The sequence below is a fragment of the Lichenostomus cassidix genome, chromosome 1 (genome assembly GCF_008360975.1).
Source record: "Lichenostomus cassidix isolate B80296 chromosome 1, HeHo_3.0, whole genome shotgun sequence".
NCBI classification, from domain to species: Eukaryota; Metazoa; Chordata; class Aves; order Passeriformes; family Meliphagidae; genus Lichenostomus; species Lichenostomus cassidix.
Window position 1 is genome coordinate 31,580,389 of NC_139479.1, and position 14,457 is coordinate 31,594,845.

General features: G+C 43.0%; 1 protein-coding gene across 1 annotated transcript in view; it reads right to left on the bottom strand.

Annotated features, from left to right (window-relative positions):
* The window catches only part of GABRB3 (gamma-aminobutyric acid type A receptor subunit beta3), a 114,891-nt gene extending 104,625 nt beyond the window's left edge, over positions 1 to 10,266 (bottom strand). The window contains exons 1-3 of the mRNA XM_085055558.1: positions 10,088 to 10,266; positions 9,825 to 9,916; positions 9,602 to 9,669 (exon numbers count right to left, since the gene is read on the bottom strand). Coding sequence (XP_084911684.1) covers positions 9,602 to 9,669; positions 9,825 to 9,916; positions 10,088 to 10,167 — 240 coding nt within the window. The 5' untranslated portion in view covers positions 10,168 to 10,266. The remainder of the gene's footprint in view (positions 1 to 9,601; positions 9,670 to 9,824; positions 9,917 to 10,087) is intronic.
* Between the last annotated feature and the right edge of the window lie 4,191 nt (positions 10,267 to 14,457).

Genomic DNA, 14,457 nt, shown 5'->3' on the forward strand with positions numbered 1-14,457 from the left:
AAATCTAGAAGATTTAATTTCTTACTCTTCCTGACTTATTTCCCCACTGAAAAACATGACAGGAGCTCAGCTTCCCTGCAGAGCCAAGTGCAGCTCCTGGAAGGCAAAGCCCTCAGCTTTGTGATTGTGCTTCAGCTCAGCACAAAAGCATGAGGGGCTCTGCACAGCTGAGCTCAGGTGGCACCTGAATTGGATTACAGATTTTACAGCTCATCAACTGACACTGCAACTAAGCAATGAGCTCCCATGCTAAAGCTATGATGGGTCAGTAAAAACCAGAATGGGAAACTTTAAATCCTCATTGTGAACAGAACAATTATGGGAATGAAGCTCTTCCTTTCAAGTAACTTTAGGGTTAACAGGCCAGCAGAGTAAGACAGTGGGGCTATCTTGTATCTCAGTTAAAAGAACAAGGGATGACCTATTTTTAATCACATGGATTTGAGCTTGCTTTTAAAACCTATCTTCTCTGTCCTACATGTATTTTGATTCAGGACTCACAAATTCTACGTGAAAAACTCTCTGCAATTTTTTTAATTCTGAATACAGAATTTACAGGCAGTGCATTCACCTGCTCTCCAATACTACTTAGTCAACTAAAGCTCAACTGTGTGCCAGCTCAGGGCTATCTTCTAATTACCTTTGAAAAGGCAGGTTAAGAAGGAGCAACAGGTGGAATTCATTCCAACATTAACTGAAAACTAAGCATCTATCCTAAGTCAGTCAACTCCTCTCATTGTCTTCTCCCATTACCCTATTAATACCTCCAGACAGGTACTTCAGGAGGGCCAGTCATCCTTGCTGCCTTAAATACCTGTTTTAGAACAAAAAATACTCTTTTCCAGAAGACCTTCTCTCTGTTGAAGGGCACTCTGATGATCAGCTCTAGCTGGATGCTGGTCATACACCAGATAACCTATTTAAAGCTTGTGAGACAAGTCTTATTCAAGCACCTAACTCCCACTAGTACAACCATCCTGTGCAGAGCTCTGTGTTGACATAACTTCACAGCATCCAGAAATTCTGCTAGCTGCACCAGAGGCACCTCTGCAGAGTGCTGTATTGTGCCATGGAGACATACCCATGAACTAATGAAAATTCAACTTTCATATCAGTATAAAGAGAAAAGTCATTAACTGCTATTGAACTGCCAATTATCCAGTGTAACTGCAGACCTCCCAGCACAGCTGTTTTACCTTCCCTCTCTGCTGCATGCAATATTACATTCATATTGCAGATTACATTACCACAGCGACCTGTATCCAGCTCCTAACTGCTGAGAGAACAAACTATTTCGCCAAAATTATCTGTTCAAATCCGTAATAGTGAATAATGAATTAGACATGCCCAGACTTGGGGATTTTTTCCTTGCAATATCTGTAGTTATGAGGAAGTGTGACATTCAATTGCAAATATTAAATAAACTGTCACTTTGAAATTATTCTTCTGCCAGCTATTTTTTTATGACTCTGTGTCACAGGGGAGAAAAAAATTAAGTTTGTCCTGGATAAGCTAAAACCCCTAATGGTAGCTCAACACTACTCAACCTCTTCCACTGAAAGTTTTTATTATCCTTCAGTATTGATGGATTGCACTTGATACTGCCCAAGTTTAAATTCTTTATATAATCATATCTTTATTAAAAGGAAAACTGTGGGGAAAAGTGCATTGCTACTAAATCATCCCAATGCTCTGGTAACACCTAAACAAAAAGTACTCTCCTCAAGTTTTAAATCACTGGAGATTGTAAAAGTACCTTAGAGAAGTAGTAACGTATTTATTGGTTTCCTCTCTAAGCATCCACTACCAGCCAGTAGCAGAGTCAGGACATTTGGCTCTGTGGACCTCTGTGTCAGATGTGTCACGGAAGTTTTTATGTTTGTATGTTGTCTTCTGCCAAGTGTGACATTGCCTGCCGTGCCTTTATTAAATTGCTAAGCTTTCTGTATGACTCCAGACATTAAATTATCTGAATAAGAATTCAGTGCACTAATAAAGATCTTCATATAAATATCCCTCTTTCCTTTATCTTTTTTTCCTGTCTTCAAGGGAATGGAAAAAAAATTCAAGGTATAGAGTAAGTATAAATCCATAATGTTTCTGTCCATTTTCCACTCCTGTTAACTTAAATTACGGTACTTCTTCATTACCTGGGCCTGATAAAAATCTTTCAGCAGAAGTAAAAATATATAATGGTTACAGGCACAGAATTCCTGACCTTGTAGCTCCACAACTGTTTTCTATGACTACTATGTATATTTGAAAGGATATACATGTAACACCTGGTGCAATCCATGCAAAGGTACCAAGAACACATTGAAGATTTATACACAGCGTTGGTGACTAATGACATCTCAGATGGCAAGGCATATACTTATGGCACTGGCATTTATTACAAATGACCAAATGGGAAACTTCTCATCTTCTGTGGCATCAGCATGATACCAGCAGGAGCATCTGAAACCACACCAAGACACATTTGTGAGCACTGACAGAAACAAAAAGTAAATCAAAGCAGAGATTCACAGAAATAGAGTGCTGGAGAAGATCTGGAAGCATCAGCTGGCCCAGACTCTCCAAAGGCAAGAGCAACACTACTGGAAGAGCTATTTATTTAATCTCTTCTGGAAAACCTGCAACAAAGGAGATGCTACAAATAATGTAGCTAAATGAAAAACAATTTGAAATCAATTTCTTAATTTCTTCAGGTCTTAATTCAATCGGTTCTAAAGCACAACTGATCATCATTCTCCCACCACCAGCATTCTACATATTGGGAACTTTATTTCCTCTCCCCATCCTATTTTTCCGTGCTAAACAAACCCATTTACTTCAACATCACTGCATGTTCTGTTTTGTAATTATTTTAATTAGAAACACTTTTTTCCATTCCTTACACCTCCTGTTCCTTTCCATCTCCCTGAAAGCCAATGAGGAAACACTGGACACAGCACTCTTGCTCAAGCTTAACTAATGACACAGAAAACCCTGTGTCTTGTGAATGACACTTTTATTTATGCAGCCCAAGGTAAGATGCATCTTTTTTCAATTATACTGCACCTGTGACTTTTTCACTTGCTTTAGATTTTGGTCCAGTAAGACCTTTTTTAGTGTCCTGCTGCTTGACCTAATCTTTATCATTTTAAATAATGGATTCTTTGTTCCTGATATAATACAACACTTTGTGCTTGCTCTTTCTTTATATATGGCCATTCCTCTAATTTGTAAACATAATTTTGAATCCCTTTTTGCCCATGGAATAGTTGCAATTATTCCATATTGATGTCATCACAGATCGTATCTATTTCATCATCCAAGTCTGGATGATTCAATGTTGGCAGCTGCAGTTGGCTTTTAATAGTCTGCTGGCACCTCCCAGCAGCATTAACTACCTCCCTGTCTCTGCACAAGCAGGTATTCCTTCCCCTTTAGAGTAGCTGCTTTCCATCGCGGATAAGCAGAAGCCTGTCATCAATTCCCTCGGACAAGCAGGAGTCATTTTCCTATTGCGCCATTTGCTACAAGCACTCCTCTCTCTCCATCAGTAAGAACTATGAAACATGACAGAGACAGAAAGAGAGAGCGAGTGAGGCAGGCTGGGGGAATTCATGGGTACTGTCCTGAGGAAGAGTGACGGATGGAAACAAGGCAGAGGATGGATGATTTTGTGGCCAGCTGGCAACGAGAGAGCAGGTAACCTGTGAGACAGACTATCCTCCAGGATCACTGCTGGTTGCTGTGCCCATCTCATGGTAGATGGATGCTGGCTCAATACCAGCACAACAACAGCACCCTTTGCAGGGCTATGCTGGCCTCAGGAGATGCTTCCCTGCTTGGACACCATTTCTTTCTTCTTCCTTTTTTTCCCCCCTATAATATCTATCAAACACATACATGAATGTACATACACACATACATGCAAAATTATGTATGTGGTCTTTCTACCATAGTATGATCCATGATTCACCTTAAATATATTAAATTATAAAATTATAAAAGCAAATCCGAATATAAAGTTACATATTCTATTTTATACTCCTGTGATTTGTGAACTAGTAATAAGCACTGCACACATGAATCTTCTTCCAGCTAGAAAACTTGTGTTTGCAATATGATTATGTAACCATTTTATTAGTACAACTCCTTTAATTTCTCTATCTGAATCTTCAAAGCCAAGTGTGTCACAAGCCAGTTATGATTTCCTGCATGAGGTAACATCAAGATTCTGTTCACAAAGTATTTAGAAATTATCTGTTTATGGCAGGAAATATAAGCTGCATTTACCATAGGAAACATGGGTTACATTTCAGTGTGCCTACCCAAAAACTAAAAGTTGCCTTGGCTCTCTCCACAGCCATTCAGGAAACAAGGACACCTCCCAGAAAGATTAATCCTTCCATTTTAAAAATAACAGCCACACAGACATCTAAGATACCTGTTACAAATTAGTGACTGTCTCCTTCTTCTGATTCCAGAGGCAAGCTGGAAGATAAGCCTTGGCTGTACATCTAAGGAACAATTCACTTACCTAAGCAAAGGTATGTGGTGCCAGTTTGGGTGCCTGGATTATGCAGGACCCCAGCATAGGGCTGGCAGGTACAGCAAAGGATCTATTCCGGTTCCATAAAGTTCTAGAGAGGCAGCTGGAGTCCAAATAAGATACCCTAAAATATCTAAGGAGCACTAATACATAGTCTTCTTTATTTTAACGTCTCTTCTTTATTTTAAGCATTCTTGACTCCACCACCTGTATTGACAAGAATAAGACTCAGTTGTTTAAATTTCAGGAGCTGGTGTCGTGTCTAAAATGTGGGCACAGTGACATGGCACAGGACTTGCAGGAGATCTGCACCAACCTGGACTGGAAACTAGTGCCTGGATGGCACTGGGGATGCTGATATTGTGAAACAAAAATGACAGCAGACACCTTTGCCCAAGTATCCACATTCTGTTCTACATCTTCATTAACTGCACCTGTAGAGTTTGGCAATCCAGCTCTCACTTAGACCTCTAATGCTATAAATCTCAATTTACATAAACCAAATCCACCAAATTTTTTAACATCTAAAGTAAGATGCGACAGATTCATTAACAGAAGCATGATGCTCTGCACCCTCAGTACTTCAGGTGAAGTTTTAATTAATTCACCTAAAATAATTACATGTGCATCACTATCAAGGAAAATAGGCACTATTTAGTCTCAGTGAGTAGTAACTTCAGTCAACCTTAGGGCAGCAACTAAAACACAGCTTGTCAGAAAGATGTCAAAATTGCTTGGAAAATCAGCAGGACCCCATTGAAGTCCATATGCATACTTGCAGTTTTATAAAGGCACATACGTAAAAATAAAAATTACGGTGTTAGCATAGAACAGATTACATCTTTTTCAGAGTGACAGCATAGAATAGATTACATCTTTTTCAGGAACAACAACTCATCAGTTTTAAGGCCTGACTTTATGTCAAACTAATTTTCTGACTACAGTATTCTCAAAACAGCAGGACAACTATATAGCAAATGATGCCTCCTGGGTTTTGCTGGTTTAATTTTATCAAAATTAGAGCCCTTGAGAAACCCTAGATGAACAACTCTGAAGTCCTCTCTATAAACAAAGAGAATGCAGACAGCACTTCAGAGCACAGTAGCACACATTTCATATTCTCTAGAAACATTATCTCTAAGAAGAAAGGTTCATTTTTGCACTGAACCCCTTGTTTTCTCCATCTACTTTATAGAATTACTTCCCATAAACTACAAAACACATTCTAAAATTACAGTAAAATGAAAGCACAGTACTTTAGTCTTCCAGCTATAATAATGAATTTAAAGGGGGGGTTATTTGGAGTTTCAATGCATTGATTATTTAACTTCCTAAGATACAGAAGTATTTGGGTAGTTGAAAATTGAATGCCTGGAACTAACACATTTGATTCACAGACCAAACTCTGAAGAAGAATCAGACTAAAAAAAAAATTGCAAATTGTGGACACTGTCTGATTGGAAACAGGCTGACAGACTAGTAAAAGCATGAGAACTATTTCTTTTTCAATTCACGTCATCTAAGCAAAACACCTAAAAACACAGCAAGAAAATAACACAATCAACCTGAATAATGAAAAATGATAAAATTTACAGCTACATTATTGAAATCTGACAACAGTAATCTTCCATACTCTTTATTTGTAAGGTGGTTTACAATATTTTCTCAGCATTACACCTGTTGTTATTGTTGATTAGTATTTTGTTTGGAGATTTATATTTCTGTACCATTTACAGCAGTTTTAAATGCAATTATTTGAGGTAGGCACAAAAATAGGTGCTTAAGTATCCAGTTAAACATATAATTAGTGAAATAGTCAAGTAATCACGGGAAAGGATGTACAGGTTATGCAGGGGAGTAAAGCACACTGAGCTATAGATACAGACGTAGATATATGTGCAGGTCATTAACAGATTGCAGCCCTTCCTAGAGCAATGCACTTCTTATATTCAACTTCATTAATTCTCTCTTGCTACCAAACACACATAACTAGAAGTATAAATATCAAAGCATGTGATTTTTATATCATACACATTTACAATTTCACTAATGTTACTCAATATTTTCAAGATGGTATGAAATCAAACAAAAACTGCTTATTTACAACTTTTCAGTAAAACAATTTGATGCTCTGGAGTCCTGATACTTGCATCTGTCCTCCTGACCCAGCTTAGCATTTCAGCACCAAAAATGAAGAAAAATGTTAATTGTTCCACGTAATCCAAGGAAGATGTGCATGGCTGTGCAGTAAATCTATTCTAAAAAATAGCTACAGGTAGCCTGGGTGTATATGGCAAAGGACTTCTAGTGATCTTCAACAGAAAGACTAAAACTACACAAATAAGTTTTTTAAATGCTGGAAAACTTAATAAATAGCTAGTAAATGAAGATTCATAGACAAATATATATAAACCTACAGTTTGATTATAAATAGAACAGAGCATGATAGAAGCTGTAATTCCTGTTGCAAAGAATTGTCATCATGTCATTGAAAGCCACATTAAAGGCTGCCTAGAAGGTAGCATAATAAAACTTGCTGTAATAACATTTTATTTATGTCCATAAAATTGAAGAATGTTAAATCTCTGGTTATTTTATTTTTAATACAGAGATGAATTTTAACAAGCTAATTTATAAAAGGTTACACCGGTATCTAGATTTAAATCAAAGGAATTAATGTCCATACTACCACAGTTCACACATAGAGAATATCTTGTAAAGCATTTCAATAGTTGATGAGGCTAAAGGTCAGCACTCACAATATCTGCTTTGGATTAAATGAAAGAATATGTCAAAGTTTAAAAGTTTAGTTGGCAATAAGCATGAAGTTCCACAACTATGCCTCAGGTCTTCAAACTAACTTCAAACTAACTCCAAATTACTGGTTAGAATAAATACTTGAGTAATCTTGAAAAGCTCCTTCTGCTCATCCTTATTCACCGTTCATTGATATGTACTCAAGAATCCTTGCAGACCAACATAAAGTTACTTAAAACAAGTAGAAATAATCAACTCAGGCAGTACGTGAATGTAGCTGAGCTTAGTCAAAGGTGACTTTTTTACAGGGAGGTAAGACAAGCTCAGCTGAAACTCTGGTTGTAGCAAGGTGTTCATCAACCAGAAGCCCTTCCTGCTCATTTTTCCTGAAGTAAACAGTACAGTTTTTATAACTATAAACTATAGTACAGTATAGTACTATAACTATAGTACCTTAGCAACTTCAGAAACACAATTGTTTCAGTTGCAAGATCTGTATTGGTATTTTTCAGACTGCATTTCCCCATCAGAGGGCACAGAAAAAACATCTTCACTTCTCTACAGCTGCTCTGGCAACTAATGGACAAGGAGTGGGCATCGAGTCCTGGGGCAGCTAGAAACTTAAGCAATTGGTACACTGACACACTTCTGGGGGGAAGGGGATGGCACCCATCTTCTTGAGGAGCTCCTGTATCATTGAGAATCTGACTACCCAGCCTAGCATAACAAGCAGTGCAATTACTTACTTTTCCTTCTACCCTTGCTACAGTGAGTTGCATGGGCTGTTATTTAAACCTAACAGGCTTCACTGCAGCTGGGGAAAAAAAAGAAAAATCACAAAAAGCAGCATACATCCCCTCATTCTCTTCCCAATCTCAGTATGCCTTTCTCTGATATTTATTGCCTCTCTGGCACTTCACATATACAGTGTTATATATTAATTTAATGAGTCATGTAATGCATCCCTAAGACTGGACAATATCCAAAGGTGGGGAAGGTGGCAGCGGGGATAGTGAAGTCAGAATTTTCAATTACTCTTCAAAGAGAAGCTTTCATTCAGCTCCCATTTCTTTACTTGAGAAGCAATCCTACATGTACAGAAAAGTCTGTCAAATACATGAGGTGTCTCTGCAGTTGCCTGAATCTGCATAAAGCCTAAAACAAACTCTTCTAAGTAAGAACTATCTCATTTTTTTCCCCTCCTGAATGAGTAGAAAGGCTGGCCTTGGTGACACTTTTAACTGTAAACAGGTAACTATCTCTGTCAAAAACATTTCTTAAAAGGTAAGAAGTAGAGCCAAAGTTTCTCTCTCAGAATTTCAGGTAGAGGGGATGAAAGTAGTGGCAGGATTAACGAAAATACAGGGATCATATATCAAGCCAAGCTACGCCAGCTTGTAACACTGCAACAGTGCATTCAAGGAGGTGTAGTGCAGTATTAGTGTCATGTACTGTAAGAGAGCTCAGCTTCCAAACATGTAAATACTATTTTTAACGCCACAAATGTAACTACAGGATTGCAGAGTGAGCTGGTCTTTCTACACGAGGTTTGCAAAAGGAAGAATACCAGAAAAAAAAACTGAAACACAGAGAGAGGAGTAACTTGCTCAGGAACATGAAAAATCCCCCTCAGATTTAAGATTAGGACAAGAAACAGAAAGTGTAGCTTCTAACCCCGAATCATCAAACGAGAGGACCAAAACCCAGAAAGGCACTAAACACCTCCCCGTCCATCGGTGAACCCGACAGCCCAGCACAGCATCACTTTCCGAAGCAAGTCTACAATTCCTCCCAAGTTCATTCACAACCGCGCCGGCTCTGGGTGCTCAACAAGCCTTAAAGCACTCGCACATGTCAGAGTTTACCCACCGACAAGCAGGGCTGCTCGGGTTTTTCCCCCCGAACCCTACAAGAAGCAGGGAGATGCCGCCAGCCGCGGCCCTCCATCACCGGCCCCGGGATGCCCGCCGGCCGCCAGCCCCGCATCCCACCGGCTGCGAGGCCGCGGCAGATGCCGGCGCAGCCCCAGCGAGCCCGGGGCGCCAGGGGGAGGAGAAGGAGGCTTGGCGCACGCCGGCGGCCCGGCGCACTCGTGGAGACGGCCGCCGGCAGTGAGGGGGGAAAAGGGGGGAAGGAGGAAAGTGCGTCTCCAGGGAAATAAAGTTTTCAAGCGAAGTGGGCAGCGCTCGGCGCCCCGCGCAGCCCCGCCGCCGCCAGCCGAGGCAGCAGCGACTTGGTGAGGAAGGAGGGACGGGGAACGGGCGGCAGTGACCCGGCCGACAGCCCCGCTCCCCCGCTACTCACCATGTTGACTTCGGAAACCATATCAATGCTGGCGATGTCGATGTTCATCCCCACGCAGACGGGCGGACCTGCGAGCAGAGCAGAGCAGAGCAGAGCAGAGCTTTACCCGGCGGCAGCGGGGCGCGCTGGCCGGAGCGCCGTGCGGGAGCGGCGGCAGCGCCGGGGACAGCTGCGGGGGGCGGGGGGCAATCTCCGGGCGGCAAGCCCGAGCAGGGCGACTCACCTCCGAAATCCGGCCGGAGGCGGATGTCGTAGCCCTTCAACAATTTATCCACAGTTTCTTTCACGAAGGACATGTTGCCGGGATCGTTCACACTGTGGGGAGAGAGAGACGGGGGTGTCGGGCGTGAGAGGCAGAAGCCGGGGTGCAGGGGGCCAGGGGCGACAGCAGGAGCGGGGCGGGAGGGGGAGGGCGGGGGGAGCGCATCAGCTTGTTCCCCTGGAGAAACGCATCCCGCGCCGCCGCCGGGGCACGCTGGCTCCTACCTCTGGGCGCAGCAGACCACGGCCACCAGGACGGGAGCAGAGAAGATCCCGAAGATCCTGCCTCCCCCAAAGCCCCACATCCCTCCGCTCCGCGCTCCCTTCGCGCAGCAGCAGCAGCAGCCGCCGCCGCGATCCGGCTGCCCCGGCTGCCGCTGAGGAAGAGGCGGAGGCGACAGTCCCCGTTCTCCCCCCACCTCGCCCTCCCCCCCAAAAAACAATCCCCCCACCCCCTGCCCCAGCACCACGGCCCGGCCCGCGGGAGCCGCCCGCGCACCCGGCTGCGCCCGCCCCGCGGCCGGACTCCGCCGAGCCCCGGAGGAAGCTGCCCTCCGCCCGCCGCCGCCCGCCCTGCCGCCTTCCCGCCAGCCGGGAGGGGAGGGGACGGAGGGAGGGCGCCGCCGTCCCTCCGGGCGGAGAGCCCGAGGTGGGGCGCCGGCAGACGGGGCTGGCGGGGCCGGGGCCGGCGGCGAGGGGCGGTGGCTCCCCGGGCACGCCTCGGGGCACGCCCGAGCCCTGCGCGGCACCTGCCCGCGGCACTCGCCCGGAGGTGGAGGTGCCCGCCGGCAGCCATCCCGCGGGGCTCCCCGCAGCCGGCTCCATCTCCCGGGGTGGGAGCGGGACTGCGGGGCCAGGGCAGCTTGCAGGGTCTCCCCTGGAGCCGAATGACAGGGGGCCGCCCGACGCCGTGCCCCTGCCCTGCCCTGCCCCTCGGCCTGCCGCTCTGCTTTAGGGGACTGTGCCCACCTGCCCTGTGGCACATCCTGGGAGCGATGCCCGGGGTGAGCCGCTGGGGCAAGGAGAAGGAGCTGGCTTGGGAGCCCTGCCTTGCCCTGCAAGGGCCTGAAGCTGTCCCTGCCACAGCCAGGGATGTGGTGTGCGTGCACAGGTGCTGGGCCTGAGGCTCCCTGAGGTGCCAACAGCACTGAGCGAGATGGACACGCCTTGCCAGGAAAAACTCCGCTGGGTTCAAACGTGTGTAGCCAGGCTTGTCACATGGGGCAGTAATGAAGGGAAATTGCACTGGTACCAAAGAGTTGTAGGCAGAGAGTTGTCACCTGTGAGCTTCTGGATGCTCTTAACTTTGTATAAAACATTGGTTGGGTGAAGACAGCACAGTTGTTACTGTTTTTAATCTTCTTCCAGGTTAATTAGTCCTTTCAGCAGGACTAATTGGCATGGCAACAGAAGAATGTTGAGTTAGCGAAGTTGTTTTTGGTTTCAGAGGCAGCTCCTCATCGCCAGAGCTCTTGACCATGCTCTATGAACATACAAACGTGCCCTTGGCCAGCTTCTGATTCTTGTTACATTGCAATCAGTGGCCACTTGTCCATGACTAAGCACAACATTTCAGTAGCCAAGAGAGAAAAGCTGTGTCTTTCTTTTGCACTTTTACCACCTGTTTTTCCTTCCACATATTCTCTTCCCTTAGGGAAACTGCTACAAAAAGGGTAGACATTGAGGAATGCTGTAGTTTTATGTATAGGTGAGAAAACATGGATGGCTTTTCCTCTCTTCTCAACAAATGCTTGAAAAGAAAGACAGGTGCAATCCATTCTGTGTGTCCTGACCTTGATGTTGTTGCAGTTAATAAAGATCCAAATAAAAGAAGGAGCAGGCTCAGTTTTAAAAACAATATTAAACTCTACAGGCAATGCAGAAAAATGTAGAGAAACTGAGTGTTGCCAGATCTTGTGATTTCATGTTCATATTTGGATTTTTATTAGTGCCATAATTACTATGATTATAAAGAAAGTGAAAATCTTAGCTTTCCTTTAAAAACCCTTATTAGGCTTCTGGTGAAAGCTTGAGAATTGTGGCATGAAGCATACATGACTCAAGGGCTCAAAAATGAAAAGTCAAGTAAAAAACTATGTAGTAATTTTAAGGCCATGGATCCTGATATTTTTTAATGCTATGGATGGACAGCGTTGAAGACCAGTTCTTTCACAGACTTCAGAGAAAGTGGATTTAGGGAAGGCTATTAATTCAATTCTGTCCCCCTAAATTCTGAAAGAAAGTATTAACACCAAAGAAAATATTTCTTATGAAGCATTTAACATGGTTTTAAAGCACATTTAAGCACTAATAACTTTTCTTAAATAGATTGTCAGTTTTATAACAGAAATATAAAAAGTTAGAGAACCCTATTTCTGATTAATGTGCTATTCTGGTACATTGGAAACACATCTGAAATACAAATTAATCAACAGTGCTGTAGAGTCTGTCATATTTTATCACATTTCATTTAAGTATTTGTCTTCTTGATCTTACAGAGGAACCATTTCCATTTACTTGGGAACAGCATAAAGATAATCTAGGGTGGAGCTGATGGAACATGAAAGTATTTAGTGGGTTATGGAGCTTTTGTTCCTTGGTACTCTGGATTCAGTTAGGCTTAGCAGTAACAGAAGTATGTTAAAAATTATAAACAATCAATGAATTTCATGAAAGGTAAAAATCATCTCGACTTCTCTGTGTCATCGCATTTGCAGTGAAAGTAGCACTGTGGGTTTTGTCCACAGGAAAGACCCAGAACAAAGCTTCTGTGGCAATGGACTGTAGGTAAGACCCAGGAAAGACCTGCACCAGGCAGAGTATTCAAGGAAATAATGGAAGTTCAGACTTTTGGGAAGCTATTTAATGTGGCCAAAGAGGAAAAAATGGGCACAGAAAGAGACTTCTTGTCCTACCCCAGAATTCACCACCCTGATTTGCTTTTGAAATTAGACTCCCAAATATCTCCTTTCAAAAGGCAAGCAGGTTATTTCAAGGCATGGCTGGAAGGAGTCTGGGCACTTTTATTCAGTAAAGTAAAACAAAACATCCAGTCACAACCTGTAGATTGTCCATCTAAGAAAATCCCAAGGATGTATCTCCTGAGATAAACCCAGACTGCAGGACCTCAGGGTAAACGTTTGGTTTTTGAAATGTTCTACTCTTCAGCAAATAGTTAAGTAGGGGAGAGGGAAGGAGTTAACTTTGTGGCCTAGTGGTTTGTCTGTTGCCTGGGAAGTACTGTTATTTCATAAATAATCCAGCAATTCATGAACTAATTACTGGATAAAATAAACCAGTGTTCTGTGATATAAGGAACAGAACCCAATTCTCTCCTCCTTTTAGGTGCCTTCATCATTGCTCATTCTCACTTGTGCTCTTCTTTCAATGTACAGTCTTTCTGTCCCAGTAAAACTATCCCTGTAAAATATGAGACTTCAAACTTTGTAGTTCAGGGACAAAAATTCATTCCAATGCAGATATGTGGGGAAGAATACAACTGCCAAGCCTACACATGAAAGAAGTTCTTGGGGTAAATTGGATTATAATGGATTCATCAACTAAGTCTGGGTTAGAAGATGCATGGGCTGGTCTCCAGAGCAAAACTGCTGTTGATGAGGATCTGACATCCATGCCATACATATTTGTTGGTTTGGTTTTGATTTTTCTTTTTACTCCATTAGGAAAAGTTGGGAAATCTGGTCCACAAGACTAAATGTTCATTAGCAATTGGAGCAATGTACTGCTGGGGTGCATTTTTCAACTTACTTTGAAAGGAATTATGTTCATGTACTCTGAGATTGCTCTGAGACGTGAACCAAAGCATAGTTAGTGGGAATGATCAAATGATTCACTTTGCAAGCACAGTCCTGGTCTGCACTAAAATGTTATGTTGATGCATCCATCACCTCATTTCAGAAGGAGCTGGAACAGAGCACATTCAGCCTTTGTCAAAGGACAGAAGTCGTTGAAGGCACTGGGATTGGAATGAGAAGCGACTTAAAATTTTGGAACAAATTCCAGTTTCCTTCATCATTTTCAGTACTAATGGAGATATGGAAGAGCAGGCAGTGACAGGAAGGCTAGACAAGAGGAGAGGTCTGCTCATGACTGATGCATTTGCAGTATTACCACTATCAGTCACCAGATTGTAGGAGAAAGCCTGGCTTGGGAATCAGGAAAGAAGTATTTGATTGCACCATGCAATACATCACTGGATTCCTGCACTGGAAAGTGGTACTGGAGGTTTACCTGACAAAATGAACTTAACTCCACTTACACACTGAGGTCAGAATCACTTATCAAATATTTTCTTTTTCATTTTCCTTTCTGGCTTTTCTGTCTGATTTGACAACTGATTTTGACAGATCCAGTCTTATCATGAAGCAAACTGCAATCACAAAGGGTTCAGAGATACAAAAGAGAGAGACTGAAACTAAAAGAAAGTGGGAAGAATTGCTGCTATAGCTGAAATGTTGTCTTCTGAGGCACACAGGACATTAATCTTACTAGGCTGAGACCCATGCTGCTGCTTACCTACTCTGCCTTGCAGCAATTTTAATAGCCTGCTGGTTTAACCTGCTGGGAAGGTGTAA